The sequence below is a fragment of the Echiichthys vipera genome, assembly GCF_963691815.1.
Source record: "Echiichthys vipera genome assembly, chromosome: 9".
NCBI classification, from domain to species: domain Eukaryota; kingdom Metazoa; phylum Chordata; class Actinopteri; order Perciformes; family Trachinidae; genus Echiichthys; species Echiichthys vipera.
Window position 1 is genome coordinate 20,902,637 of NC_139834.1, and position 27,982 is coordinate 20,930,618.

General features: G+C 39.8%; 2 protein-coding genes across 2 annotated transcripts; one reads left to right on the plus strand and one right to left on the minus strand.

Moving 5' to 3' along the window:
• The first annotated feature begins 782 nt into the window (after nucleotides 1–782).
• On the plus strand, nucleotides 783–8,602 carry alas2 (aminolevulinate, delta-, synthase 2). The gene is made up of 10 exons (XM_083919260.1): nucleotides 783–891; nucleotides 1,820–2,162; nucleotides 2,243–2,338; nucleotides 2,832–3,054; nucleotides 3,442–3,626; nucleotides 3,720–3,899; nucleotides 4,792–4,956; nucleotides 6,142–6,410; nucleotides 7,275–7,437; nucleotides 7,763–8,602. The coding sequence occupies exons 2-10, from the start codon at nucleotides 1,841–1,843 to the stop codon at nucleotides 7,924–7,926; spliced, it is 1,767 nt and encodes a 588-aa protein (XP_083775386.1). The 5' UTR covers nucleotides 783–891; nucleotides 1,820–1,840; the 3' UTR covers nucleotides 7,927–8,602.
• An 11,947-nt stretch (nucleotides 8,603–20,549) lies between these two features.
• Nucleotides 20,550–24,971, minus strand: LOC310952059 (tumor necrosis factor receptor superfamily member 25; the record flags this gene model as incomplete). The annotated part of the gene is made up of 4 exons (XM_083920546.1): nucleotides 20,550–21,791; nucleotides 23,500–23,602; nucleotides 24,671–24,855; nucleotides 24,965–24,971. The coding sequence occupies 4 exons, from the start codon at nucleotides 24,969–24,971 to the stop codon at nucleotides 21,487–21,489; spliced, it is 600 nt and encodes a 199-aa protein (XP_083776672.1). The 3' UTR covers nucleotides 20,550–21,486.
• Nucleotides 24,972–27,982: the final 3,011 nt, after the last annotated feature.

The following is a 27,982-nucleotide window of genomic DNA, read 5'->3' on the forward strand; positions in this document are numbered from 1 at the left end:
ACTGCTAAGGTCACATGATATTATGGGTCTATTCATTTCCAGGTTCAAAGACTACTGTAGGCTACTTATATTTTTGGTTTACACTAGGTTTATATGCTTCAATGTTAAAAAAAACCTTATTTTTATACTGTCTATCTGAAGATGCCAACCAGGCGTATTCCCCCTCTCTCTGTCTCTTTAGTTACCTTACACAGCAGCCAGATTCTCCCAATAACACACAAACAGACCATATGATCTTTTTAAGCTCCCTTCCTGAAAAAAGCCCAGTCTACTCTGATTGGTCAGTCTTTCTTGGTCTTCTGCATCTTCACTGTCATTGCAGACGGGGAATTACTGTAACTGCACCTATTTGTGGTACTCTTGTGACATCACAACCCTACAGAAGTCCTAACGCTCGTTTAAAGGCAAAGTATCTGAATACGAGCTGTGTGTGTGTTTCTCTGTGGATTGAGCCTTTTGATACTTTCACAGTATTCATATAGCCATAGACATGGAAATCTCACTTTTTACGATATAAGACCTTCAAAATAAAGTGTTACTGTATGACTTATTAGCTACCGCACCACTTTAACATAAGTAGAAAATGGTCTCAAGTCTCAAGCATACATCAAACCATGAAGTCATTTCAAAGACAGAAAGTGACACTTGATTGGAACCCTATCAGCATCTTTGCACCTCCCATACTACACACACACACACACACACACACACACAAACACAAACACACCCCTCCCTGGGTGGCCCCCAAAGCTGAGACTTGTTTGACCCTCCAAGGGGTGGGAGCAGGGCTGATTGCATAATACTCTTCAACATCTGACTAATAACTGTTGACACTTTCTGACCTTCTGTCTATTTGCTGTTCTGAAGTTCGTCCTCAGTGCAGGTCAACAGGTGAGCATATTGACTTATCCGTTTCATTATTACTGTTGCTGTTATTGTCTGTATTAGTAGTAGTAGTAGTAACAGTAGTTGTTGTTTATTATTGTATGCACATTGCCATATAACAATATCGCTGCACGCTATACATACTGTAATAAATATAACATACATTTTAAAATTAATTTATGCTTTATTTATTCATCTGTGTAGTGAAGAACACTGCATGGATGTATATTCATTTATGCAGACATAGTGTATCCCTAAATTACTTCTCTGGACAGTAAGTAGGAAGAAATATCGGAGGAGGTTAGTACAGCCTGTAGCTAACTAAATGATATGTAGCTATTTTGCATGTGATTTAATGGTAATATGTATTCAACAACAACAAAGACAATACCAAGATAATATTCTCGACCTATTTGTGGTCTTTAAAAGATGCAGGTCTTTGCCAGATCAACATAAAGATAGCATTTAATCACAAGAGAAAGCCACAGATTCCAAGAATTGCCCTATCTGCTGACCACAGGAGATTGTTGGGTTGTGATACAGCCAGCTTTTGTTTGTAAACTAAACTATATACGGAGGTGCTCATCTCCAAAATCAAAAGTTGGATCTTTTGTCTTTTTTTCTTTCTTTTTTGTCATCATTTGATGGCTTATTTGCATCAGCCAGAGTTTTATTAGAGTATTAGAGTATTATTTGATAGGCAATCAGCCTCAGCTGATGACGTCGGTCAGGGCAGCACTTGAGCGCCTGCAGAGTTAAGATAAGCAGCAGCAACCTGCCGCACCCTGGAGGAGGCACCGACTGCTCTCTGTAGCTAAAGTGAACCACTACACACCCTCTGAACATGTTAAACTTTGTAACACATATTTACACATATAATGTATATGCCTTGGAGATTTTGTCGAATAAAATTAAATATTTTATCCTAACTCAGAGTTAGAACAGCAGCAGGAAAATGGCTGCCTTTCTCCATCACTGCCCCTTCCTGAAGTCTGTGCCTAAGCCAGCTTTGAGGAGAACTGGAGCCGCGTTGCTGTCTATGGCCGATCAATGCCCCATCATCGTTCGCCAGATCAGTGTGAGCTCTCCAGAGGCCAAGGTGAGCGTCTCACCGACCAAACCGAAGAGTCACCAACTTCCCACATTGGACCAAAGGAGGCTTTTTGCTCAGACGGCTGCTCAGGTGGCTGTGTCTGTGTCGAAGGAATGCCCCTTTGTCACCTCTCAGATTGGGATGGTCCAAGCCAGCCCTGAAGTACAGGAGGACGTCCAAGGAGGTAGAAAGAGCTAACCGGCTGTAATGAGTGTGAATTGAACACACATCTCACACTGACAGACCTTTACTCCTCTTTCACAGGTTTGATGACTTCCCTGTTGAAGGGTTTAAAGGATTCTATCTTCCCAACATCACCTCAAACCAACACTGTCACCCACCTTCTCAAAGACAACATGGGTATGTTGTTACACTTAAAATGAGCTGAAAACCTTACAAGGACTTCCATGTGTTTTTATTAAATGGTTCCTCTAAACTATCAGTCAGGACTTGCATACAGTTGGAATGTCACAACAATACAATATAAAGGTAGAAAGTGGTGCTACAGTGCCGTTCAAGTCACTGCCAGGGTGCAATGGCGTTGAGATGCGAAGAGTCAGAGTAGACTTTTTTTTTTAAAGACAGACACTAAAACGAATCCTTTCAGACAGAGGGTGAATACAGGTATATTCAGACGGACAGTTGAGAAAATAATGTGCTTTTTGAACATTAAAGCATGTAAACATGTTCTAGTAGAAACCCAAAATACGTCCAACTATGTATCTGAACATGACCACAATACGTCCCCTTTAAAATGAGCTGAAAGATTTGAATATTACCTATTCAATATGATGCAGTCTAGTATGTGTCTTAGCTTTTTATCGAACACTGTGACTGACTATCACTCTTGCAGTTGGCCCCAGCTACGACTATGACCATTTCTTCAGTGAGAAGATTTCTGAGAAAAAGATGGACCACACATACAGAGTCTTCAAGACTGTGAACAGGAACGCCGAGGTCTTCCCTTTTGCTGAAGATTACTCCATCTTAGGGCGGGAGGGCTCCCAGGTGTCTGTCTGGTGCAGCAACGACTATCTGGGAATGAGTCGACACCCACGGGTCATCAGCGCCATCAGGTAAAAGTGACATTGTGGATGTAGTCCGTTTAATGGATTGGCCTAATAATTGAATATGTGTTGTGTTCAAGGGTCAGCCTGACTCTGACTCTTCCAAGATTACACCAGGTCAACGCATTTGAGACCTGAATGTTTGTGTGGTCAGGTCTCTATAGTCAACTCAAATCAAGGAGTCATTTTAATTTAATAGTCTTATGGTTTTTGTAACTTACCAGAAGTCACAATTTGTTTTTTGACTGGATGTGCATCAGAGGATCAATCTATTTGCACTTTCTTTCTGAATAAAGACACTTTTATACATTTGCTAATTAGTGGGTTATTCTGCTGTTTGAGACTGAATTTGAAAGACTTCTTCTTGAAAATCATTTTTGTCCTGTATGATCTCAGAGATGCTGTGGACAGGCACGGTGCAGGAGCAGGCGGGACCAGGAATATCTCAGGCACCAGTAACTTCCATGTGTCTCTGGAGAACGAGCTGGCCCAGCTACACCAGAAAGACGCCGCTCTGGCCTTCTCCTCCTGCTTTGTGGCAAATGACTCCACCCTCTTCACTCTGGCTAAGATGCTGCCAGGTATAAATACTGACCTTTGTTTCACATTTCACATATAAAAAGGTGAAAAGGGAAGTCATCTCCACTGGTTTTATGGTTTTGCTCACTGTGCAGGGTGCGAGATCTACTCTGATGCAGGGAACCACGCATCAATGATTCAGGGCATCAGGAACAGCGGAGCCAAGCGCTTCATCTTCCGCCACAATGACAGTCAACACCTGGAGGAGCTGCTACAATGCTCAGACCCCAAGACACCAAAAATAGTGGCATTCGAGACTGTGCACTCGATGGACGGTGAGTACTACGAAATGTAAACTTGCTATGACGGAGGAGATAATTTAGATTTCATTTATTTATTCATATAGAAGGTGGAAGTTAAACCTGCTTAATATACCCTTTATATCCAGAGAGAGTTTGGATATAAATCATTTTAAAGACGAGTCAAGTATGTGATGCTTACAATAGGTTTAAAGAGAAAATACACATGTATGTCTTTTCAAGGGTGGAATTATCTTAGTTTACTGCAGCTACATTGCTGACTCTGTGGTTATGGAAATCCAGCTCACAGCTAAGCCATAATACACTTGTAGATTTTATAATTAAATGCTTCCAAGATTTAAAAAAAAGAAAAGAAAAGGGAATATAAATTTAGAACATGAACCATATAAAAGTTGGACAAAAAAAATGTGTTTTAAGTACTATTAGACCCTTAACATTTGTTAATTTTAAATGTACTGTATATTATATATTAATAACAGACCTCACCAGCAAAGTTCATAATTCATAGCTAATAAAGAGAGAGCCATGTTTGGAGTATTTATATTTCTATAATCTACAACTATTTAACCTGTATTATTTGTCATTCATCACTGTCTCTGTGGAAATAGCCCCCCCCAGCTCTATTTCTCTGTGTGATATTACACCGCTGACAGCTCCATAAAGCACAAACTGAACAGATGACTGGGGTCATATCCAGGAGGACTTTTTAAAACACAAAAAGGCTGTTTCGATACAAATGTTCTATGATTTTTTACAGGCAGGAGAGACGTTTGCAAATTCTGAAATGGCAAAATAAGCATATAGAATCAAGATCTTACACAATGATGACATTTGCAGCATTAATTTCCTGCTGTTCACCTATACTGCACAATTCTAATAATAACACCTCATTCTCTGGGGCTTTCAGGTGCCATATGTCCTCTGGAAGAGCTGTGCGATGTCGCCCATCGGCACGGAGCGCTGACATTTGTTGATGAAGTTCATGCGGTGGGCCTGTACGGAGCCCATGGAGCCGGAGTGGGAGAGAGGGACAACATAACGCACAAGATTGACATTGTTTCTGGGACCTTAGGTAAGTTTCTTTTAAAGAAATCCACTCCTTACTTTTAACACAAGTTAGCCAGGTGTTTTGGTTCATCTCTGTTATTAGAAAGGTGTAATGAAATATAGGCTACTATTAAACTGAGAGGGCAAGGCAAACGGCTTCAAACTGTCTTAGATTAATAGCCCCTTTTCTTGGCTACACTCCCATTTACTCCAGCCTCTCGCACTAACTGACACTGTCATTTTGCCAACACAGCAGCGAAAGCTACCAAGAAGCATGATGCTGCTCCGGTGTTGGTTAAATGAGGGCAAGAGAGGAGTGAGCTCTCATCAGAGGAGGAGGAACATTTATCAGCTGGGTGCCGGCTCTACTCCCTCTCTGGTCGTACTGATAAAACCATCATCAGGGAGTTGGTGCTATGTGTAGCTTTATGACAACTGTAGGGTTTTAGGTAAAAATCCCTGCCAAGAACATAGCAAGTTTATACTAATCCTGGATTACAACACTTGACTTTATAAGGCCTGGTTGCACATAGTGGACTATCATTTCACGAAACACACAGTACTATTTGATACCTGATGTCGTAATTTGACACTGAAACAACAATCAGTCAACAATTAATCAGTGTATCATATAATTGAATACTATTAAAGAATAGTATTTGGGACTTTAAAATAAAACAGTGAGAGATTAGTCTCACTATTAACAGAATATGTTGACAGAATATGGCATGCATTATTATTGTGGTAGAAAGCATCCATTGGATTAATTTTTTTTATAAAAAGTAGCAATGTAGAAATGCAAAATTACAGGAGTATCATTAATATGTAATAAAAATAAAAGTGCAAATTATACCAAATGGACGTTTTCCAACTCTTATGTTATTAAATAGGTTGTATAACTGTATTATTATTATTCGTATTATTATAACTATATATACTTTATATACTCTTTTTTGTCCGTAATAATACATATTTCATATGTAAGTGTATGGAAAATATTTATATAAAATATAACTTGCTGTTATGCTAAAAATGCAGGGAGTGAAATTTCTTCTCTTTGAAATAAAATAGTTTCAAAGAAGTAGTACTATAAACTGGAAATACTCAAGTTAAGTATGTTACTTAAATAAAAAATAAAATAAATCTCCCTTTACCAAGTAGTTCCTGTCTCCTCACCTCACATAACCTTTGTCATCTGTTGCTGTTCCAGGCAAAGCCTTCGGCTGTGTTGGAGGCTACATTGCCAGCAGCGCCGCCCTGGTGGACACGGTGCGCTCCTTCGCAGCCGGCTTCATCTTCACCACTGCCCTGCCCCCGATGGTCCTGGCTGGAGCCCTGGAGTCTGTCCGCGTCCTGAAGAGCCCTGAGGGGCAGCTGCTCCGCAGAGCCCACCAGAGGAACGTCAAACACATGAGGCAGCTGCTCATGGATAAGGGCCTACCTGTGGTCAACTGTCCCAGCCACATCATCCCCATACGGGTACGAAGGTTTAGCAGTGATGCTGCCTCTCCTAAAATGTCTCACCTCACCAACTCCTCCTCTGACTATTCAAGTTCTTTAGTTACAGTAACCTTTGGATCACAGAGAATTATGTCATTATAGGAACTGGATGACAAACTGTTAAATCATTAGGAAACAACTCTGGCACTTACAAGAGCATTCCTCTGCACCCATCCTTAAGATTGTAAGCATAAAAATACCTAATGTTTAATGTATGAAAAACCCAACATGCCAGTTAGTTGCAGTCTTTATATGAGCATCACTGTATAATTATCACGTTATGATAAATGATTGGGTCGCTGTTGCACTGTCATGTTTACTGGGACACTTGAATATAATAGAGCCATTGTTAATGTTGTTAGTAACATCTGTGCTTTACATACTGTGATAGGTCAAAATGTCTGCTGTGAAAGATACAGTAAGAACACAAAGAACATATGGAGTCTTGAGTGGAACACCAGAATAATTAGATGGGTTCAGTGTTTAATTAAAATTCAATTTATAATCTTTAAAATGCAATTATAAGCCATTGCGTTAATTCAATTTGCATTTAAATTATGCAAACTTAAATCTTTATGTGATACCATTTATTTTGTGATTCCTTTTTCAACTTCAGTTATGCTTATATCATCAATTTTAAGAAACCATTTAAAATGCAAATTGAATTAATCAATCTGTAATTCCTTTTTTGAATCATTTTGTTATAACGAGACACAAAATAATCTAGAATAGTTTCCATGTGGTTGTTACCCACAGTGCAATAATGTCTTTGATTCCTACATGTGTGACCCAGATATGCTGAATCAAAGCAGCTCACATAATCTTTAATGGTCTTTGTTGTAGGTGGGCAACGCTGAGCTGAACACCAAGGTGTGTGACACCCTTCTGGAGAGACATAACATCTACGTCCAGGCCATCAACTATCCCACAGTGCCTCGTGGTGAGGAGCTGCTTCGCCTGGCTCCGTCTCCCCATCACAACCCCGCCATGATGGACTACTTTGTGGGTGAGTGTGGGGAACCTTACCGAAATAAGGTCAGAGTTATTCTCGTAAATGTCCAATCAAGTTAAGTGGAGACAGCCGATACAAATGATTTATGTTTGTCCTTAGTGAGTCTCTTTGCTTTGTAGGTTAGTATGAGTCTCTTGGCATCCACCTGTCACCACACACTGCAATGCAGTAAAAATGACAATACATATCTTTAAAATGTTGTCCCTTATCAGCAAAACTAACGTCAATGTTACCTTGGTGCAAAATGAGCAGAGGTTAATAAAAAAGAAAGGAATAGTGGCATTTAATGGTTGATTCTGTGTCTGCGTTTCATTCACAGAGAAATTGGTGGAGGTGTGGCAGGAGGCAGGGCTCCTGGTCAACACCCCGGCCACAGCGTCCTGCACCTTTTGTGCCCGCCCGCTGCATTTTGACCTCATGAGTGAGTGGGAGAAATCCTACTTTGGCAACATGGAACCACAATACATTACTGTGATGGCATAATACCAAAGGACATGCAGCATCTCAACGCAAGTTACAGAGTATATGTATAAATGAAATGCTATATTCAACATCCTTAAAATGATAAAGTCCTTCTTCAGGTGCACTGAGAAGAGTAGTAAAGTATTGTTTCTGTACTTGTGTTTTTAAACATGCTTTAATGTTAGTGCTATAGACTAAACTCCAGTATTTAGGTCAGTTCCCTTGTATTTTTGCTTACTACACTATGTTTTATGTCATGGATATGATTAAAGAAAATTGTGCCTTCTCCATTTCAAAATCATAAAACCTGCACATCAGGCACTTTCTTAAATCTCTTATGTAGGTGTGATGGTTTGAATTAAACTATAGTTAATTGGATTTTGCATGATTTCCCTCATACCGTATAATGATCATGACTATTGTGTTGTTTCTGTCACCACAATAATTCAATTACTAATGTTTCTATCATAAAATGTATGAAGTGCTATTCTTAAAATACATGAATATAAAACATTCAATAAATTTGTGGTGTTGAAAATCTCTACCATACTCTTATGTGCAATTGACTGCTTTGCTGTTGCTATACAGATATTGAATACTATAACAAACACCTTGCAGTGGTGAAAGAAGCATTTGTATATTTTACTTAACGATAAGTAACAATACCACATTGTAAAAATACTGTTACAAGTAAAATTCCTGCATTCAAACATCGTACTAAAGTAAAAATACAAACGTATTTGCATCAAAAAATATTTACAGTACTGAAAATAAAAAGAAAGTACTCATTCTGCAGAATGGCTTAATTTCCGATTTGTTATTGTAATTATTGACGCATTAATGTGTTCATTACTTGAATGTTCTATCTGGTGAAGGCAGAGCTATCTTTGATTACTTTTCATACTGCTGGGTACCTTAATCTATAATAATAAACCATGATTAATTAGTTAATTTGTATTTTGTATTAATAATCTAAATCTGAAAAATAACTAGGGCTGTCAAATAAAGAAGTATGATGTAGCATAAAACAGAAATACTCAAGTAAAAGTGGAAGTACCTCAAATTGTGCTTAAAGTGTAATTATGGCGAAATTGGACCCCACTGCCTTTTTTCGGCATGAAAATACACCAAATAAGGTGGAGGTGTGGCAGGAGGCAGGGCTCCTGGTCAACACCCCGGCCACAGCGTCCTGCACCTTTTGTGCCCGCCCGCTGCATTTTGACCTCATGAGTGAGTGGGAGAAATCCTACTTTGGCAACATGGAACCACAATACATTACTGTGATGGCATAATACCAAAGGACATGCAGCATCTCAACGCAAGTTACAGAGTATATGTATAAATGAAATGCTATATTCAACATCCTTAAAATGATAAAGTCCTTCTTCAGGTGCACTGAGAAGAGTAGTAAAGTATTGTTTCTGTACTTGTGTTTTTAAACATGCTTTAATGTTAGTGCTATAGACTAAACTCCAGTATTTAGGTCAGTTCCCTTGTATTTTTGCTTACTACACTATGTTTTATGTCATGGATATGATTAAAGAAAATTGTGCCTTCTCCATTTCAAAATCATAAAACCTGCACATCAGGCACTTTCTTAAATCTCTTATGTAGGTGTGATGGTTTGAATTAAACTATAGTTAATTGGATTTTGCATGATTTCCCTCATACCGTATAATGATCATGACTATTGTGTTGTTTCTGTCACCACAATAATTCAATTACTAATGTTTCTATCATAAAATGTATGAAGTGCTATTCTTAAAATACATGAATATAAAACATTCAATAAATTTGTGGTGTTGAAAATCTCTACCATACTCTTATGTGCAATTGACTGCTTTGCTGTTGCTATACAGATATTGAATACTATAACAAACACCTTGCAGTGGTGAAAGAAGCATTTGTATATTTTACTTAACGATAAGTAACAATACCACATTGTAAAAATACTGTTACAAGTAAAATTCCTGCATTCAAACATCGTACTAAAGTAAAAATACAAACGTATTTGCATCAAAAAATATTTACAGTACTGAAAATAAAAAGAAAGTACTCATTCTGCAGAATGGCTTAATTTCCGATTTGTTATTGTAATTATTGACGCATTAATGTGTTCATTACTTGAATGTTCTATCTGGTGAAGGCAGAGCTATCTTTGATTACTTTTCATACTGCTGGGTACCTTAATCTATAATAATAAACCATGATTAATTAGTTAATTTGTATTTTGTATTAATAATCTAAATCTGAAAAATAACTAGGGCTGTCAAATAAAGAAGTATGATGTAGCATAAAACAGAAATACTCAAGTAAAAGTGGAAGTACCTCAAATTGTGCTTAAAGTGTAATTATGGCGAAATTGGACCCCACTGCCTTTTTTCGGCATGAAAATACATCAAATAAGCCTTTGAGACAAGTTTTTTTGGGTGATCACCTATTTACAGAGAAATCCCGGAGATTCGTACATTAAGTAGCTCAGGCTGGAGTACTTAACCATCCAAATGTGTACGGACTCTTTGAGCAATATAAAAAAACGTTTTGGATGGTTTAGCACTCCGCCCCCGAGCTACTCGGTGTTAGCCATGACTGACTGTTACAGACTGTCCGGGATTTCTCTGTAAATAGGTGATCACAATTATTTTTTTCTCAATTACTTATTTGATGTATATTCATGCCGAAAAAAGGCCATGAAGTCCAATTTCGCCGGAGTTACATTTTAAGTCCAGTTCTTGAGTAAATGTACTTACATTCCACCACCGCACTGTTGTTGATTCTACAAACTTATATTGAATATGGAAGACATAATATAAACTGAACCATGAAATGTTCTATAAAATTGTGGAAGACTTCTCATTTGTTAGATCGTTCTTCCAGACGACATCTTAAGGTAGAGGCACTGACATACATGTGAGCTTGGCTGGAGCTCCTGTACGTTTCAACATTAGTTGACATTGCAGGGGCTGGCCACTTCTCGTTTGACCCTTGCCCTCAGTCTGCGGAGCTCCGTGTTCTCACTGTCCACAAGGAGACCACATTCAATCATTGTCCAAGCTTTACTGAGCTGCTGCTCCCCATAGTGCTGCAGCGCCCCTCGCAGGAAGCACTCAGCCAGTCGTAGCCTCCCCAGACCAGCTTCCACACACTGAATGGTCTGGTTCCTGTGGAGCTCCAAGGCCTGAGAGAAGTCCTCAAGAGCTGCTCCTTCTTTGGTACAAAGCACCAGGCTGCGGCCTCGCCGACACAGGTCCTCCGCCCAGACTTGGGGATCATCTGTGCAGCTGGAGTCAGATGCATTGTGTTTCTGGATAACTCTGTCCAGGTCAGCAATAGCCCGCTCGTGTAGACCTAGCTGAGCGAGACAGGCAGCTCGCTGTCTAAGATACTGGAGTCTGTGATTGCCCACTGCTTGAACTGCCACAGTCAGGAGTGTGAGGGCCTGATCCCACTGGCCGCTGGATGACACACTGCTGGCCTCCTGTGCTGCTGCCTGTTACAATAAAGATGCCAAGTATTTGATATGCAATTTATGAATAAATAAGTACTTCTAATTGACTAAACACTTTCCAAATTAAGGAAAGATGCTGCCGCCTGTCTTGTAAGTCTTGTAAAATTGTTTATTGATGTTCGCCATCATTATACATTATGCATACTTTTCCATCGCCGCTAATTGTCACTGTGTTAAACCATAAAAAGTAAACTAAATAAGAATGATAACATTCAAAAACATCAGGCAGAAGGACAGAAGAGAGAATTAATTCATTCTCTATCCAGTACATGCATAGAACATACAGCTCAACATTATTTTATTTTTTACATTTTAATTAATGTTTTTTTTTTTTTTTTTTACAAAACTATATTGTTCTCTCTCTCTCTCTCTCTCTCTCTCTCTCTCTCTCTCTCTCTCTCTCTCTCTCTCTCTAGCCAGAACAAACAACTCACCTGTGCCATGCATTTCCGCTGATTCAGTGGGATCAGGTCCAGTAAGAAGACCAGACTTGGTGAATCTTTCTCGGTCAGTTTGCTGAGCCTGCGAGCTGCGCTGCGGTAGTTCTTCTGCCAGGCCTCCACCACACCCACCCTGGCCTGGGCCGCTGCATCTCTTGGCTCCTGGCCGAACACCTGGCACAGATGAGCCCCTGCTGCCTTGACTTCACCTAGAGCAGATGGACCATAACAGCAGGAGTAAGGATTACTGTAAACAAGGAGCACCCGGTTCAATGGTTCTTTCATCAAAGCGGAAACACCACACAGTCTACACCATAACCTCCTGACCAGACCATTTCCACTGACATCAAGGATCCCACTGGGAATTTCAGCAGCAAAGATCCCATCTCACCTTTGGCTAAGAGTATGTCCACATAGAGGAGATGCCATCTGGGTTCTCTGCAGTCAGTCCTCATCAGAGCTCCACCAATTATAAAAGCCTCTCTGAGCTGCTCTTCATGGCAGGGGACGTTATGAGCGAGCAGGATGTCTGACAGGTTGGTCCGACAGAATTGATGCAGCCAATCACAGACCAGCTTCCGTGCCTTGTCTTTGAGTGACAGGATGTCTTTGGTGACTATGTCACTATTTATCTGAAGTGCTGCCAGGATATCATGAGTGCATTCCTGAGGGGAAGAGGCAGTTTGAATTTTATATTTAAAGTAAACATTGCCTACAGTTGCAGAAACTTTTATGTCAAAAATACAGTAAGTCTTATCAGCCAAAATGTAACTATGTTTGTTAAAGTAAAAGGCATCCCCTGAGATTTAGTACATCGTAAATATGTGTTGACTTCTCTGCCGACATTAAAATAATACTAGTCATCTTTTGCCACTTTTTTCTCCACCTACGCTAGTCAACATAAGCATGATACTGGCAGTTTACAGATGCCCCTATATATAGTGCCTCCTAAAATTCTAGTTTTTCAAACATTTTCACTGCCAGTTGCAGCCACTAATGAAGCAGCAATTTAAACTCAAGAATACCTTTTGTTGGTTCAGCGTGAGATAGGTGAAGCCTCTTCCACAGAGAGCCTGAACATGTTTCAGGTTCTCCTTCAGAATGGCACTGAAATCAAAGATGGCCGTCTTTCGTTGGCCCAGCAGGGCATAACACCTTGCTCTCTCCAGCAAAGACTCTGCGGCCAAGCCACCTTAAAAAATAAAATTACTTTATTGGTTTCACAATATTCAATATTCATCATCAGTTCAAACTTGAATTGACGACAGTACTTGCATATTCATACATAAAGAAGCACAGAGTGTGTAGGATAAGCTTCTGCTCAGGTTGGCTGTCTTACAGTATAGTTAAATAATAAAGAGCCAATCTGCCTGCTTTGTGTTTAGTGTTTTGAAACCTTTGTTGAACTGAAGCCAAACACAGAAATGAAGCCTCTGTTTTGTACAAGCCGTCATGCCTCTAACCCTGTCTAGATTTAGGTATCACCCACTATTTATTAATTCCACATCAGAATCAGACCAATAACAAACGATTCGGATTCTAATCACCAGAGGCCATGATAGCGATGGACAGATATGCCACAGCTTCCCTGACGGCGCTCTCCTCTCGCGTGCCCTCCAGGATGCGTTTTGCAGCAGAATGGCAGTGCACCTGCAGCAGAACCCGGTCCTTCTGTTGCGCCACCGACAGCAGGGGGCGCAAGCAGCTTGTATCACCACACTGAATGAGCTTTTTCAGCAGCTGCACAGAAAATGGACAGATATGAAATCTTTCACCCTAAAAGCTGTAAAATAAAGGCATTAATATATTAAGCTACCTTACCACTGGGTTGTTACTTGTTACTATCAATTCAGAATAATGAACACAACAAAAAAATATATACTTAGTTCAATAAGTATAGTCTCAGTTGATCTTAAATAATCAACTAAGACTAAACTTATTGAATATTAACGTATAACCCTAACTATATTTTATTCTTTTGAAACAGTTCAGTAACTATATTGCTTTTTATTATGTACTTCTATTGTGTCGCAACATTACTTACCTGTTGAAAAACTAAAAAAATGACCTTGTCGCAAACCAGGCATATCCTATTTACCTTAAACCACCAAATTTAAGAAATATGTTAATCTGGGAGGGATGTGTTTAATATCTAAATAAAAGGGAATGCACAGTCATGGCACTGTAGGCTATATGTGACTTACATTAACACAGAATAGGAGTTAGACAAGAGTCAGTGTTGACTCTGTTTTGCTGTACTTCCCACCAAAAAACATTAAAAATCAAAGGAAATTGATAAATTAAATGAATCAAAAGATTTGCCATTAATGCCGGACATGCTGGTGACTCTACAGGTGACTCTTGTCTGCTGGTCAGCCCTGGAGTTCATCATGTTGCAGCTCTGCTGTAGTATACTGTATACTTTGTGTTCTGCAGTTGGTGTGGTGAGGCAGGTATAGATTTGCTGTTGCACTGGTTCCCTGTATTTATGCTTACTATACTATACTAAACACCAGCATCAACTCATATACAAATTAAGAGCTCAAAGAAGAAGGGGTCAAAGTTAGTCCTTGTAGTTCCTTATTTCTTGAATGTAGACACTTTGAAGCTCTGTCAAGAGAGCAATTTGACTGAATGAGAATAACGCAGGCTTTCTATTTTCATGCAGATGTGCCCTGTGTAAAACATAGACATATACACTAGAAAAAGAACAGAATTGTCAATATTGTGTCACACAGAAATCTTAAATAGATGACTGTGTCTGCTATGTGTGCAGAAAAATCTGGCAAATCTTCACATGGCATGAAGCATGAAAATGTTAATTTTCACAATAGTAAGTAATAAAATTAGGCGGGAAGAAACCCTGACTCTACTTTAAGAAAAAAATGCCTCGCCACCCCACTTTGGGACCCCCTTCCCCAGAACCTACATACCTGATTGGTGTCATAAAGAAAGCCCCTGTGCAGCTGTAGCAGGGCGAGGCGAGCCAGGATGGGTGCCCGAGGACTGGTAGGCCCGATGGAAAGTAGTAGCCGGTATGCTTCTTCCACTCGTCCAAGCTGGTACAAGGCATCTGCTGCCAGGATCTGAGACCCATCAGCACCAGGCTGGAGCTCCATCAGCAGCACCGCCAGAGACTGGACACCAGCAGGAGTCCTAATGCACAGAGCAGGAAAAACACCAAGAAACACCAGAAAATGCATTTTGTTGAGAAAACATGAAGGAGGATTTTTATCGTGAACTGATTTCTTTAAACACAGAACTAAATACATTTCCAAAAAATTGTATAGCTAACCTGATTTTGGATAGTTAACACAACATATGTCTTTTTCACAGCAGAAATTTTGATTTGTCATAGCAGGAAAATCACAGGTGTTACTAATAACATTAACGATGGCTCTGTTATATAAGTGTCCCGGTAAACATGACAGTTCGACAGCCAACATGCACGATACCAGGACCCTGAAGCTAATGCAGCTAAATGGATTTCAGCCATCATTCATTTTATTATTTATACCTGTGCTTTTCCTACTCGACATGTCAAATTATCTTCCAAAACAAGGAAAGTGTATGCGAGATAACCATCATACCCTGCTCTATGGCTGTGTCTCTTTGATGGGGTCTGCAGCCGATCTGCCTCCTGGGGCTGTTGGGAGTCTTCACTGGACTTGGATTCTCGAGTTCCCTCCAGCATGACTCGTCCCTGCTCTAGTAAAACAGTAAACAGCAGCCCCCGGTAGTTCCAGGGCACCAAGCAGCGAACAGTCAGTGCTGTTTCCTGAGGGTGCAGCCTGCTGGCAGTCACATAGTCTAGAGCTGTGAGATAGTTTAAGCTGCCCATCATGCGCAAGAGCCCCCTGCCACAGAGCGCCCGCACACAGCTGGATGGGTGGGGGGCATTGTGTTCAATGACAGCCTGAAAGTCTTCTAAAGCCCCCTTTTGGTCATCTGAGAGAAGCCGTGCATATCCACGGAGAACCTGCACCGTGTTTTGATAACTCTGCTGACCTTTGGCAGCAGCTAGCTGGCTACAGATAGAGAGGGCCTCTTTGTGTTCCCCTCTGAGGAGAAGACAGTCAGCCAGTCGTACCCGCAGCTCTCTGCCTCCCCCGTCAGGCTCTAAATGGCACAGAGTCCGTAACTGAGTGATCACAGGGTCCAGGAGCTCAACTCCTTCAGTGGACCGCAGATCGGGACGGATGAGGACCCTTTCTCTGTAACCAGACAGGCCTCTCTCTGCCTGCTGACGGAGATGGTTGCGAGCAGCCACCCCTGTACCATGATCTGTGAATAGCTTTTGAAAATAAATTCGAGCAGTGGCAGGGTGGATCTCAAATGCTTGCCCCAGATCCACGCACGCCTCTGCAGTCCGTCCACCTGCTGACAAGAGGGCAGCTGCTCGACAGGTTGAGAGTCTCGATCTCTTCTCAGGAGTGTCTTGGAATGACTTACTGCTCTCTGTTGTTGTCTGACAATTACCACAATGCAAGAGAGCAGAGTACACCTCTGCACTGTCCCAAAAACTGCCCCTCAAAAACAAATATGCCGCTTGAAGTTCCTGCACTTCTCTATTACCAGGTGAAATAGCCAATAAAAACTCAATAATTCTAGAAGATGCCTCTACATTTAGCTTGTCGTGCTCCTTTGTTGCCACTGCACACTCTCTGTCAAATATCAGAGAGGGATGTAGGTGCAGAACTTGGTCTGTAAAGGCCTTCACTATTTTGGGTAGGTGCTGAGCTTGTCTGCTCTTCACCAGTGTGATAGTTTCAGATTTGTTACTCTGGTAAGCACTGAGGTAAAGCTTCAGCCCCTTGATACTGTGAGGCTCTGAGAACAAGCAGGACAGGGCACGAGTTATCTCCAACACCATGCAAGTCACATCTTTAGGATGAGGGTTTTGCATCCCTTCAAGAAGAGCAGTGCAGCGAGCAAAAATCTCCTCGCAGCCATGTCCGCTACTCTGAAGGAGAGACTCCATCTTAAAAATGGTAGCTGAGAGATTGTTGGGGCAGAGGGTGGACAGAAACACAGCTGCAAGACCTTTATTAAGACCCTCAGCGGGGTGGTTCTCCCCATGACCGCCAAGCCAACCTTCTAGAGTAGAGATCACCCCACCCAGGCCTGACTTCAATTTCCGCATGTGGGACACGGTGGAGGCGGCGTGAGTCCTGAAGGCAGACATGTAGAGAGAGGTAGCCCTCCCCAGCTCTCCAGACTCAAGAAGCTTGTCTCCATCCTCACATAGCTTTGAAACACTGACACCAGGTCGAACCAGAGCAGTCATGATCAGGCAGCAGGTACTCTGTACCCGATTTTTCTGTCTTCACAGTGACGACAACACCTGGTGGTTAAAAAACAGTGAAAGGTCATTTTTTTATTTCACATTGTTATGATTTATAGCAGAATTATCGACACTCTGCATACCCTATTGAAATGTCTCACAAGAGACATTTTGACTTGTCGTAGCAGGAAAAGCACACGTGTTACTAATGACATTAACAATGGCTCTACTCTATTCAAGTGTCCCGATAAACATGACAGTGCCACAGTAGGCTACAAACTATACCAGGACCCTGAGCTGAAGCAGCTAAATAGAAATCCAGCCATAATAAAATAATAATAATAATAATAACAAAAGATTATTATTATTATTTTATCTAAATTATGTAAAATTATTTTAAGCCTGATATTTGGCCCATTGTGGAACAGGGATGCATGCATGATACTGATGCAACTTTATTACTTTCAGCCAGGCATATTTGCACCAACACTGAAAAAATTGAGAATACTGTGTCAAGTATAAGTACAAACATTATACACATTAACTATGTCATTGACAACAAATAATATAGGCTTAAGAGCAATAATAATAATAATAATAATAATAATAATAATAAGAAGAAGAAGAAGAAGAAGGAGAAGAAGAAGAAGAAGAAGAAGAAGAAGAAGAAGAAGAATAGGAAGAAGAAGAAGAAGAAGAAGAAGAAGAAATGCCTAATCTTTGCTTCTTGATGTTTTTTGTTTGATTTGCACAGTGAAAACCTAGTTTCCCTATTATTGTGTGAAGGGGGTTGCATGCCTTCTCTGACCCCTGCTTCAGCCACCTGCTCCATTGGCCTTTGTCACCAACAGTTCACAAACCAAAACCTGAACAAAACCGAACTAAATCCGTGACTTTTTAAATAAAGAAACAACTCACCGAGAAGGTCCCGAGGACAGAAAACCTGGGCCCCATTGCTGTAACTCAATAGCTGTAGGCTCGGTGTTGCCAGGGCAACACGGTGTGTCCGCTGACACAACAAAAGCTGCAGCGAAGTCTTTTAAAGTCTGCAACTGGGAGTAAAGAGATAACGAGATAGCAACCAGATCAAACAAACCAACCGAAACCTGCTTCACATCACGGTGAACTCCTCCTGCCTCTCTTCTGTTGTCGGTGGGGACGGTCCTCTTCTAGGGAGCACGGGTCCGGTTGCTAATGGAAACCACTAACGCCCGCTAGACCAGAGATCTTCAACAGCGGGTCCTCAGAGTTACTGTGTATGGAGGACTAAACAGGACTTAAGGCTCAATAAATAAATAAATAAATAGAGAAATGAATAAATAAATGTCTAAATGCTGAAATAAATAAATTAATGCATTAACAAATGGGACCTACTGCCTCATTAACGCGTGGACACAGAAATACATAAATAAATAATTGTAGGCATAGGAGAACAAAAATGTAGAAATAAATGTAAAGCATTTATTAATTTTATCTATGATTTATTTATTAATTCATTTATTAATGCCCTTATGTATGTATTAATTTATTTATGCATTCATTTTAATCATTTATATATATATATATATATATACAAGTAGTCATAATTATATAATAATTTAAAGGTTGAATATGTAGAATCGTCATTAAAAGCTTTATATTTTTTTATATGACACATCCACAGGGTGTTTTTTGAGGGGTACAGAATGAAAGTATTGCTTTTCCATAAAACAATTTTTTTTATCTGAATTAATATTCAAAAAAAAATTTTTTACGAGTTTGACAATGCCTCTCTATCGCGTTCTGTTTACATTGTACCAGCCAATAGCGTTGGGCATTGCGGGCTGCCGGGGTTGTCTGTTGTTTGAGGCGCAGCTACTGTCGGCTGGCACTGGTGAAATGGAGTTGCCAATCCTGCAGCTGCTTATTGGTCCCAGCAGCTGAGTGACCACAGACGGGTAAAAACAAGAGTCAATATAGGCCTAGTATTCACTCGATGGACTGAGATAAAGGAGTTCAACGGCATTAAAACGCACACTTTGTTTCTTCTTGATTGGTAAGCTAACTTTCATGTTTACTTAGCTGTAACGGCTAACGGTAACTGTCAGTCAAACTCCTCTAATACTTGTTTTTATGGTGCAGAGGGAAAGGATTCAAACAGGCTAAAACAGACTCCGGTCTCTTGTAGGCTACTGGGCCGGGTATGACCAACATGGAAACCTGAATGCTCTAATTATGTTTTGTTGTTGCGACTACGATCTTGAGACACTAGATGGCGGTGTTCAGCTCATTCTACATATTCAACCTTTAAGCCATGTTTAGATTCCGTTACACTTCTGTGCTGTTAGACCTTTAGGAATACTGAGAGCAAAAACAGTTGTCAAGGTATGAAAATGTAATTATAAAATCTCCAGAAAGTCGTTCCCAAAAGGCAGCACATGTGAAAATGCCCCAATTAAATGTAACTGTTCCCTCCTAATCTACACACTTGTGTGTAAACCTATGCTCATTTCAGCTGATAGCATGACCAATGCTTGAAAGACATTTTAGACCTTTTTTCATGTTAGTGTCTACCATATGGGCTAAATAAAATGTAGCTTGGCAGAATGGATACCCTAAATATGAAAATATTTTTAGATTTTTGTATTTATATCTCCTATCAAACATCAGCATTTAAAAGCAATTAAAAAGTTGATCAAAATTTTGTGAAAGTTGTGAAATTACTTCCCTCAGCGATTAAACGATAAGCGATATGAAAAAAATGTCTCTCACTATGGCATCTATGCCTTTTCTATGCAGGGAATATGGACAATGTAGAACAGCTGTTCTTTGGGTTGAAGGAGAATTTAACTTCACGAGGTTGGTCTTATCCCCCTCAGGAATGAAAGCTCTTCAAACACCCTGCTTACATTGTCTTTGTTTGGGTTCCTGAGCTCAACACTGCACACCAGCTGCTGCTATTCAGATACTCAGTCAATACTCCCACCTTGTGGCCAAGAATTTTATTCATGACATCTATGTTGACACGTAGACTATTAATGACACATATACAGAATGTAGGCTATTACACTGCCATGCGTATTACCACACATGTACCATAGGCGACAACAGCCCTAACCCTGACAGTTTCAGTACAATAATACACTCATTGAGCTTTGATTTGAAGTAGGAATGTAACAAAATGAAAAATAATAATTATAATATATATATATACACACACACACACACACACACACACGTCTCAAGACCAAAACCCACAAACCGCAGACCTAGATTCCTAAAACATTCATGAGAAAAAAAAAGTTTACTGGAAAGTCTGAGTCCTTAACTGTCAGACAGAAATTCTCAAAGTGAGATACCCTAACCCCACAACAGGAAACCATCAGAAAAACCCGGCCTACTGCACCTTGACACCATTTTTTTTGCAGGAAACTGAAAATCAGACGTCCTGTGGGGGTTTCAGCATTCTTCCCTTATGAAGGTGCGTGACGATAATGAGTGGCCGAGTTGTTACACTAGACTTTCATTCTCAAAAGAGATGAAAGAGGTGTCAGAAGTGCTGCTCAAACATCATAGATGTACACTAAGATGTGCAATGAGTCTTTACTTCCACTAGTTAAATGCTAAAAAAAATAAGCACCAATTTCTGGAAAAATTATTTTTCAGAATTCCAAGAAGAAAGTTTTTCTTTCTTTACACCAATCCCAGTTTACGCACATACACAATCATAGAGTAACACACATTTATATTTCAGCATTTTTCTGTCAAACCACATCCCTCAAATGTTGACCTTTAAGAGGCAGCACATGGCAGTAGCTAATGGAAGGGGATTCCCCTTCTTTTGATATCCTTTTAAAATCTCCACCTTGATTACCAGAATTCTGCATGAGCGTTGACAGATCATGATGTCGTTAAATATGCAAATGTTGTTGTTACATGCATTTAAGGAAGCCACTTTAAGTGTCAATTTGGAGGGTAAAATAAAGCTCAGTCTGATAAAGACTCAAGAGAGGAAGTACACCTATCTGGAGTGCATTTGATGGTATTACCCATTAAAAGAAGTAGGGAATTTTGTAGTTGGACCTATCAGGACCTCCACAGTGCTCCGTAATGTCACTTAACTCTTAGCTAGATTATAATATACATATGCAATACTCAGTATTAGTCATTTGTGTCATTATTTCAGTTTGGCTGTACCAAGTATAATCTAGAGTAAGTTACATCCTTTCCAGGATCTGGAGTCTACAGTTGAAGCACTGATGTCTTCATTGTATGATAGCATGTTGCTTGTGACCCAAAGTGCAGCCTCATGTGTCCTGCAATGCCCCATTGAAGCCATGGTCTGTGTAAACCTTGCTTTAGTTCAGGCCTCATTGTAGCTTCTCCAGGCTTTCCTGCAGCAGCTGGGCACAGCCGGATAAATCCATGTAGTGCAAGGCAGAGAAGACATCATTCAGGCTCGCAGAGGGGCGCTGGCTCCACAGCCTCAGCATCTGGTACTGCCTCTCCATGGAGCCCAGACCCAAACTGGCTTCCAACTCCACCCGCTCCAGCTGCTGATCAGCGACAGAGAGCAGACGCAAGAACTCCTTCCACCTACGCAAGGGCACCTCCTTGATAATTGCGTAGAGTAGGATGGCCGGCCATTGCTCCAATTGCTCATCTTGTCTAGCAGCTATAAGGAAAGAATCAGACAGTCAAAGAACAGTAGAAACTCTTGCTGAAGAAAAAGGTCACCTGAGTGTGTTGATCGTTTTTGACCAACTGCAAACCCAGATTCGAGCTATAACAGAACATAATTCTCAGCACAATGCCAACCGCATTACAATTTACTGTTTGGGTCTTATAACCATTTTATCATGTGACACACTTTGTGAATTTGTCTGTAAAAGGTGCTACCTTAAATTAACTTGTTATTATGAACACAAAGGGGGTTTTCAGCTCAGCCACAAATGTCAGACACAGCAACATGACATCATTAATGAAAGGAAATTTAGTTGTATTTTAGCTATTTCTTTTTAACTGAAGTGAAGTTTGCATGGTAACAAACTGCATTATCAAGAGTAAAGCATCGTTCTAGAGTACTGTAGTTTCCTTTAAAAAATGGGGAACTAATCAAGTCTCCGATTTTGGCAATAAGCAAATGAAGGTTAAAAAATAGCAGTGGAAAATCCACATGGTGTCATCAACCTTCACACTCCATATTACTGTAAATAACATCTGAACATGTGTGGTTTTTTACCATTTCAAAGGGAGTTAAAGGTGATGTACAAGGATGCAATAATTCACGGTTTAGTGACATGCGCTCACTATCTGATTTACCATTTCCTTTAACGTTGAACTGTTGAGTGATGCGAAAAAAGCGAGGGTGTCCTGTTCTGTTTCCAGGTTTCCACCTCCACACTGTCGGCCTCATGGCTGATCAATGATAGTGTGCAGAGCAAGCAGAGATGAAAAGGCTGGCGCTCTGATTGTGACAACACTGAAGCTGAAGATACTGCATCACAGTAATCAGATGGGGGAAAGTGTCACCTTCGCATTTTTCTTCTTTTTTTTTAATTTCAGAGCCTGATTTGGATGCAGAGAGAGTGCAAAGCTTGGTGAACAGAGTTGTTTTTATGATAAACTAGAGAACATCTTTCGATTGAGATCACACCAGCCGTGATGCCAAATCGGGTCAGGGGGCGTAAAGTGGGAGGTCAAATGACCACTTCCCTTTTACACTCAGATGTGAAACATCCACTGTTCGTGTTTAAGTGGATGTCATTCAAGACATTAACAAGATCAATCTTTGTGGTGCGGTCGAAATCATGACTGGAAAACATTAGAATAATTGTTTAGGGACGGGACTGGGTGTTAAAATGTTGAAAAACTGCCTTTTAAGCGATTTGCAATACGAAAAATTTGAGGTTTTCTATGGGCCTGTAATTGTTCATTCATTAAAAACTGATTATTCTCTTTTAAGAGTTGCACCAATGGGCTCCTTCCTTTTAGAATGCATCTGAAAATTGACTTGAATGGACTTTACTACAAGAGGAAATGGTACCAGGGCCAGTAGGTACGTCTTTGAAAACACTCTTTTAATAAACTCTGGGTTCACTAACTACGTTGTTGGTGCTTAATTTTATGTATAGGGACTCTTATCATGCTACTGCAGAGGTTTGGTGTCATTTTGAGGTGTATAAGGGGCGGCTGGTGGCACAGTTGTTAGAGCAAAGAGGTTGAAGGCCCTCGAGGCAGCGGCCGCGGGTTTGACTCCGACCTTTGGCCCTTTGCTGCATGTTTCCCTCTCTCTCTTTCACCCCATTTTCTGTCTGTCCTATCTAATAAAAGGCTTGAAAACTGCCAAAAAATAATCTTCAAAAAAAAATACTGAATCTTACCTTTGTGTTTGGTGTCAAGAGGGCTGATGTGGGCTGGATGTTCAGGCGTGGCTGGACTCTGACTCAGAGTCATCATGGGAGTTTCTTCAGATATGTTAAATGTCTTGGAAGGACAAACCAGAAAGAGAAAGTAACCATCTTTGTGGCAGCCGCCCCTCTTAAATGTTAGATGAGTGGAATTCTTCAGCATTTCTAAAACAGTGATACATTTCTCACACCTTTGGGTAAATTTGATTAGAAAGTGAGATGGACATATCACTATTGCTCTCATCGACCTTAAAGAGTTTTTTTTTTGTTTGTTTTTTTCTCAAGGCCCTCTGATGATCCACCTACGGTACTTTGATATCTATCAATCTCGACAGAACACAGAATGCATGAAACTGAGCACAAACCAGCGTGTTGGGGCTGCTGCTTTGATGTCCGCTTTGTTCTGTTTGGAGAAAAGCAGATATCATCAGTATGCTTCCTGCTTGAACATATTCAGTTTAAAAAGCACATTAAAAAGAAAGAAACTCAGTTAATTTCTGACAAAAACATTTTTTTAATGAATGAAATACTTTCTGTGGCAATACATGTCTCTTAAACCTGCATTATATTGTAATTGTGAAAGAAATCCTACATGAAAGTTTATCTTAATGTGGGTTGTGTTACAGCATCTACAAACACAAAAATGTACATGTTTAGATATATTTGTACGTGTGTAGTTACTTGTAATACTCTACTTAGATATTTTACTTCAGAAAAAGTAACAATACCACAATGTAAAAACACTCCAGTACAAGCAGTTGTATTCAAAATTACAAGTACAGAAGTATTAACAGCTAAATGAAATGTATTTAAAGTATCAAAAGTAAAAATACTTGTTTGTAGACAGAATGCCTCCTGGCGAAGCTAAATTATTATATATTATATTATAATAGTGGATTATAAATACAGATTAAATGATTTGTAAGAAGCATTTTAATGTTGTATTTAGTATATTTATATAAAGCACTGTCATGTGTTTTGTATGCAAAATAGAAATCTCTAAAATTAAATTGTAACTAGAGCTGTAGAGTAAATGTTGTGAAAAAAGTACATTATGTGCCTGTGAAGTGTCATAAAATGAAAGTACTCAAGTACAAGTAACTCAAAACTACTTAGGTAGTTCTTCGTAAATGTGCCTAGATACATTCCACCAGTGGTTACCGTTGAAGTTGCGGTGCTCGACGGGCAGCTCCAGGTCTTTGTTCACACTCCAGCAGAGACAACTGTCTGGGTATTTCAATGTTTTCCTGGCGAAGAACAGCAGGAGTAAAAGCAACACCAGAAGTATCACCAGAAACACCATGAGAAACAGCCAGGGTAATTCGTTCACTGGTGTGGACACAAAGAAACACTGGCATCATTCCACCACCCATCAATTCTAACACGCAGTAATTCTGTCTGATCTCCAGGATTAATTTGAAGGATATTCAACGCTGACCATGCATGGTGCCGCTAAAGGAGAATTAATGACAAATGTGAGTATAAATAAGGTTCGGTCATATGAGTCGTAAACTACAAAAACAGTGTCTTATTCTGTCTTTTCAGTTGTTCAGGTACAGCACAGGTTTTGCACTAACAGTTAAGTGGAACTGGATTCACGACAGGAATTGATTCTTCATTTAAAGCTGTGTTTCTTGTAGAGGTAGATGCAGATGTAGTTGCAGCTGTTGATATATTTGGAGAAGGTGGAAGTGTAGTTGTAAAGCATGTCCTTTTGCATTCTGGGATTTCTGAACATGTCGTCCTAAATAAAAAAAAAGGAGAGACTGGTATAGACAGTGGAATCTGATAACACCAAAAAAACAATGCAGGTCTTAAAACAAAAGTCACTGGACATTAAAATATTCCTTCCTAGTGTGATTTCAGTGTAACTGATGGGAGACAAAATCCACAGACCAGCAGTACAGTACATCCAAATTTATCGGAAGTTAACATGTGGCTTCAACAGTTTGAGTCAGTCACGTCACAATCATGTGAAGAAGTTGTCTTTAATATCAAATTCCTTCTTTGTGTTCGCCTGGACCAACCCAGTGCCCAGAATAGAAACGTTGGCATGGTATGTTTCTGCAAACCCCACGTTAAATCTTTACTTTTCAGAATAGTTCTGCACTTTTGTATTCCCCAATCCTCACATACCGGCACTTTTTGACGCTCTGCGGTCGCAGTTTTAAAAATGTGGTCAAAATTGTGAATTCAAACAAAAAATAGTACTTAGGCTTCGACATCAAAAGTACTTGGTTAGAATTAGGCATCATTACTACATGGTTAGATTTAGGAAAAGATCGCAGTTTGGGTTAATGTAAGTAAGTGGCTAACACTGATTAGCTTGGGGCATTGCGGGGAAGGCATTAAAACGGCTTTTTTAACCACTTATATTGCTCAAATTAACACCAAACCTCTGCAGTAGCATAAGTATCCCTTCACATAAAACAAAGCACCAATGGGCTCCTTCCTTCTGGATTGCATTTGGTGATCGACTTGAATGGACTTTACTACAAGAGGAGCTGCTACCTGGGCCAGTTGGTAAGTCTTTCAAAACACTCTTTTAATAAACTCTTGGTTCGCTAACTACGTCGTTGGTGCTTCGTTTTATGTGTAAGGACTCTTATCATGCTGCTGCAGAGGTTTGGTGTTATTTTGAGCAGTATTAGTGGTTAAAAAAGCCGTTTTAATGCCCTCGAGCCGTTTTAATGCCCTAGTTGTAAGCAATTCTCCCGGATTTCTCTGTTAATAGTTTATACACAAAAAAAACTGTCTCGATGTTAATTAATGTTAATGTATGTAAGTGCCAAAAAAGACCATGGGATGATTTTGCGCCGGAATTACACTTTAAGGCTATACCCCAACACACCGCTTGAGACGTTAAACATCCACAGTCACACCGTTCAGCATGGGTAATGCAGTGCTATGGTAAAACCACAGGAAGTGAGTATCTAAAAAAGATGTGAGGAAAAGAAAATCTGATAATTTGTGTTCTCCTCTCTAACAAGAAGACAATATGCTCCTTGACCTGAAATGATGCCATGCCTGATTTGACCACGGTGATACATTTTAGACCAAGACTAAAATGCAGGTTAAAAGATGAAAAGTTTGTTTTTGTATAGTTATGTATATGAAAATGTCTTTAGATGTTTTTGCATGATTAAATTATTGAAACAATTCCTGCCTTCAGTTGAGGTTGAGTTTGTGTGTGTGCTCTCCACAACATTTAAAAAAAAAAAAATTTTGTTTAGACATCTGTCACATTGTAAGATCTCCCACCTTTCGCACTTTTGGCATTGCTTTGACTTGGAGTTTTTCCTGTAGTATCCAATTTTGCAGTCACATTTCACATTACTATTAACGTGGCAGGGCTTTATTTCCACCTCATAATCTGGGGAGAAATCAAAATACCGTGTTTCTGTTTCAGTCCACAGCATTAACACATATTACAGACAAGGGGGCCACAGGACTTCATGCTGTACAATAAAATCAGGAGAGCATGATTCACACATTATTCTAATACACAGACGGTAAACCTGGAGTCAAAATGGGCCACTCAGTGTATGAATTCACATGTTGCCCTCGTTTCAGATATACAGCCTCAATCTACTACCATAAAACAGCATGCATGTTATCATTATCATATTTCTTGTTGTTTAATTTTCTTAACTAAATGATAATGAATCTCATCATGAAAAGAGGCGAATGTTAACCGCAACAAACAGTTTAATATTTTCATCTAAATAACTAGAGAAAATGCCAATATACTTTCTTATCTTGTCAAATTTAAAGAGCTCACACAATACCCCACAAGCTGACATCATGTGTTACTATCACCCTAAAATAGTAGTAAAGTAGTAAATTTGAACAAGATACTTACTTATACAGAGGCCACACCTCAGGCATTTCCCGTAAGAGTTTTCTATCTCTGTGAATGTGCCATAACCGCATTTTGCACATCTGTACTTTGCATTACCACAGTTACCAACTTTATGATATCCTGGGAAACAGTAGAGAAAAGGAAAAATAGTTAATAGAGTTAAAATGTGATAAATCTATCATAAGCCTGCATACAGCGTAACAACTTACCAGGTGGGCACATGTTATAACACATTTGCTCTGTATCCTCAGGGGAACTTTGTCCGGTGGAAAGGAAGGCAAATATCAGTGGGAAAACCTGAAACAAAAGATGAACTTTCAGGTTTGTGTGGGGACTAATCACTACAGCTGCCATACAGTGGAAACATATAGTGGAAACATGGATCCATACAAGTCATTGCACAGGCATGTTTTTTTTTTTTAACATTTCCATACAAATGATCAAGGGATAATGAAAGAAAAAACACAAAAGAGAGAAAAAAAATCTACATTGTAATATCATACACATTAATGGGGATTTGTTTGCCAGATCTTATTAAACTTTCTGATTGAGCTTTGAGTGGTTTGCTTTAGCTAGATGGGGTGAGATGGTGTT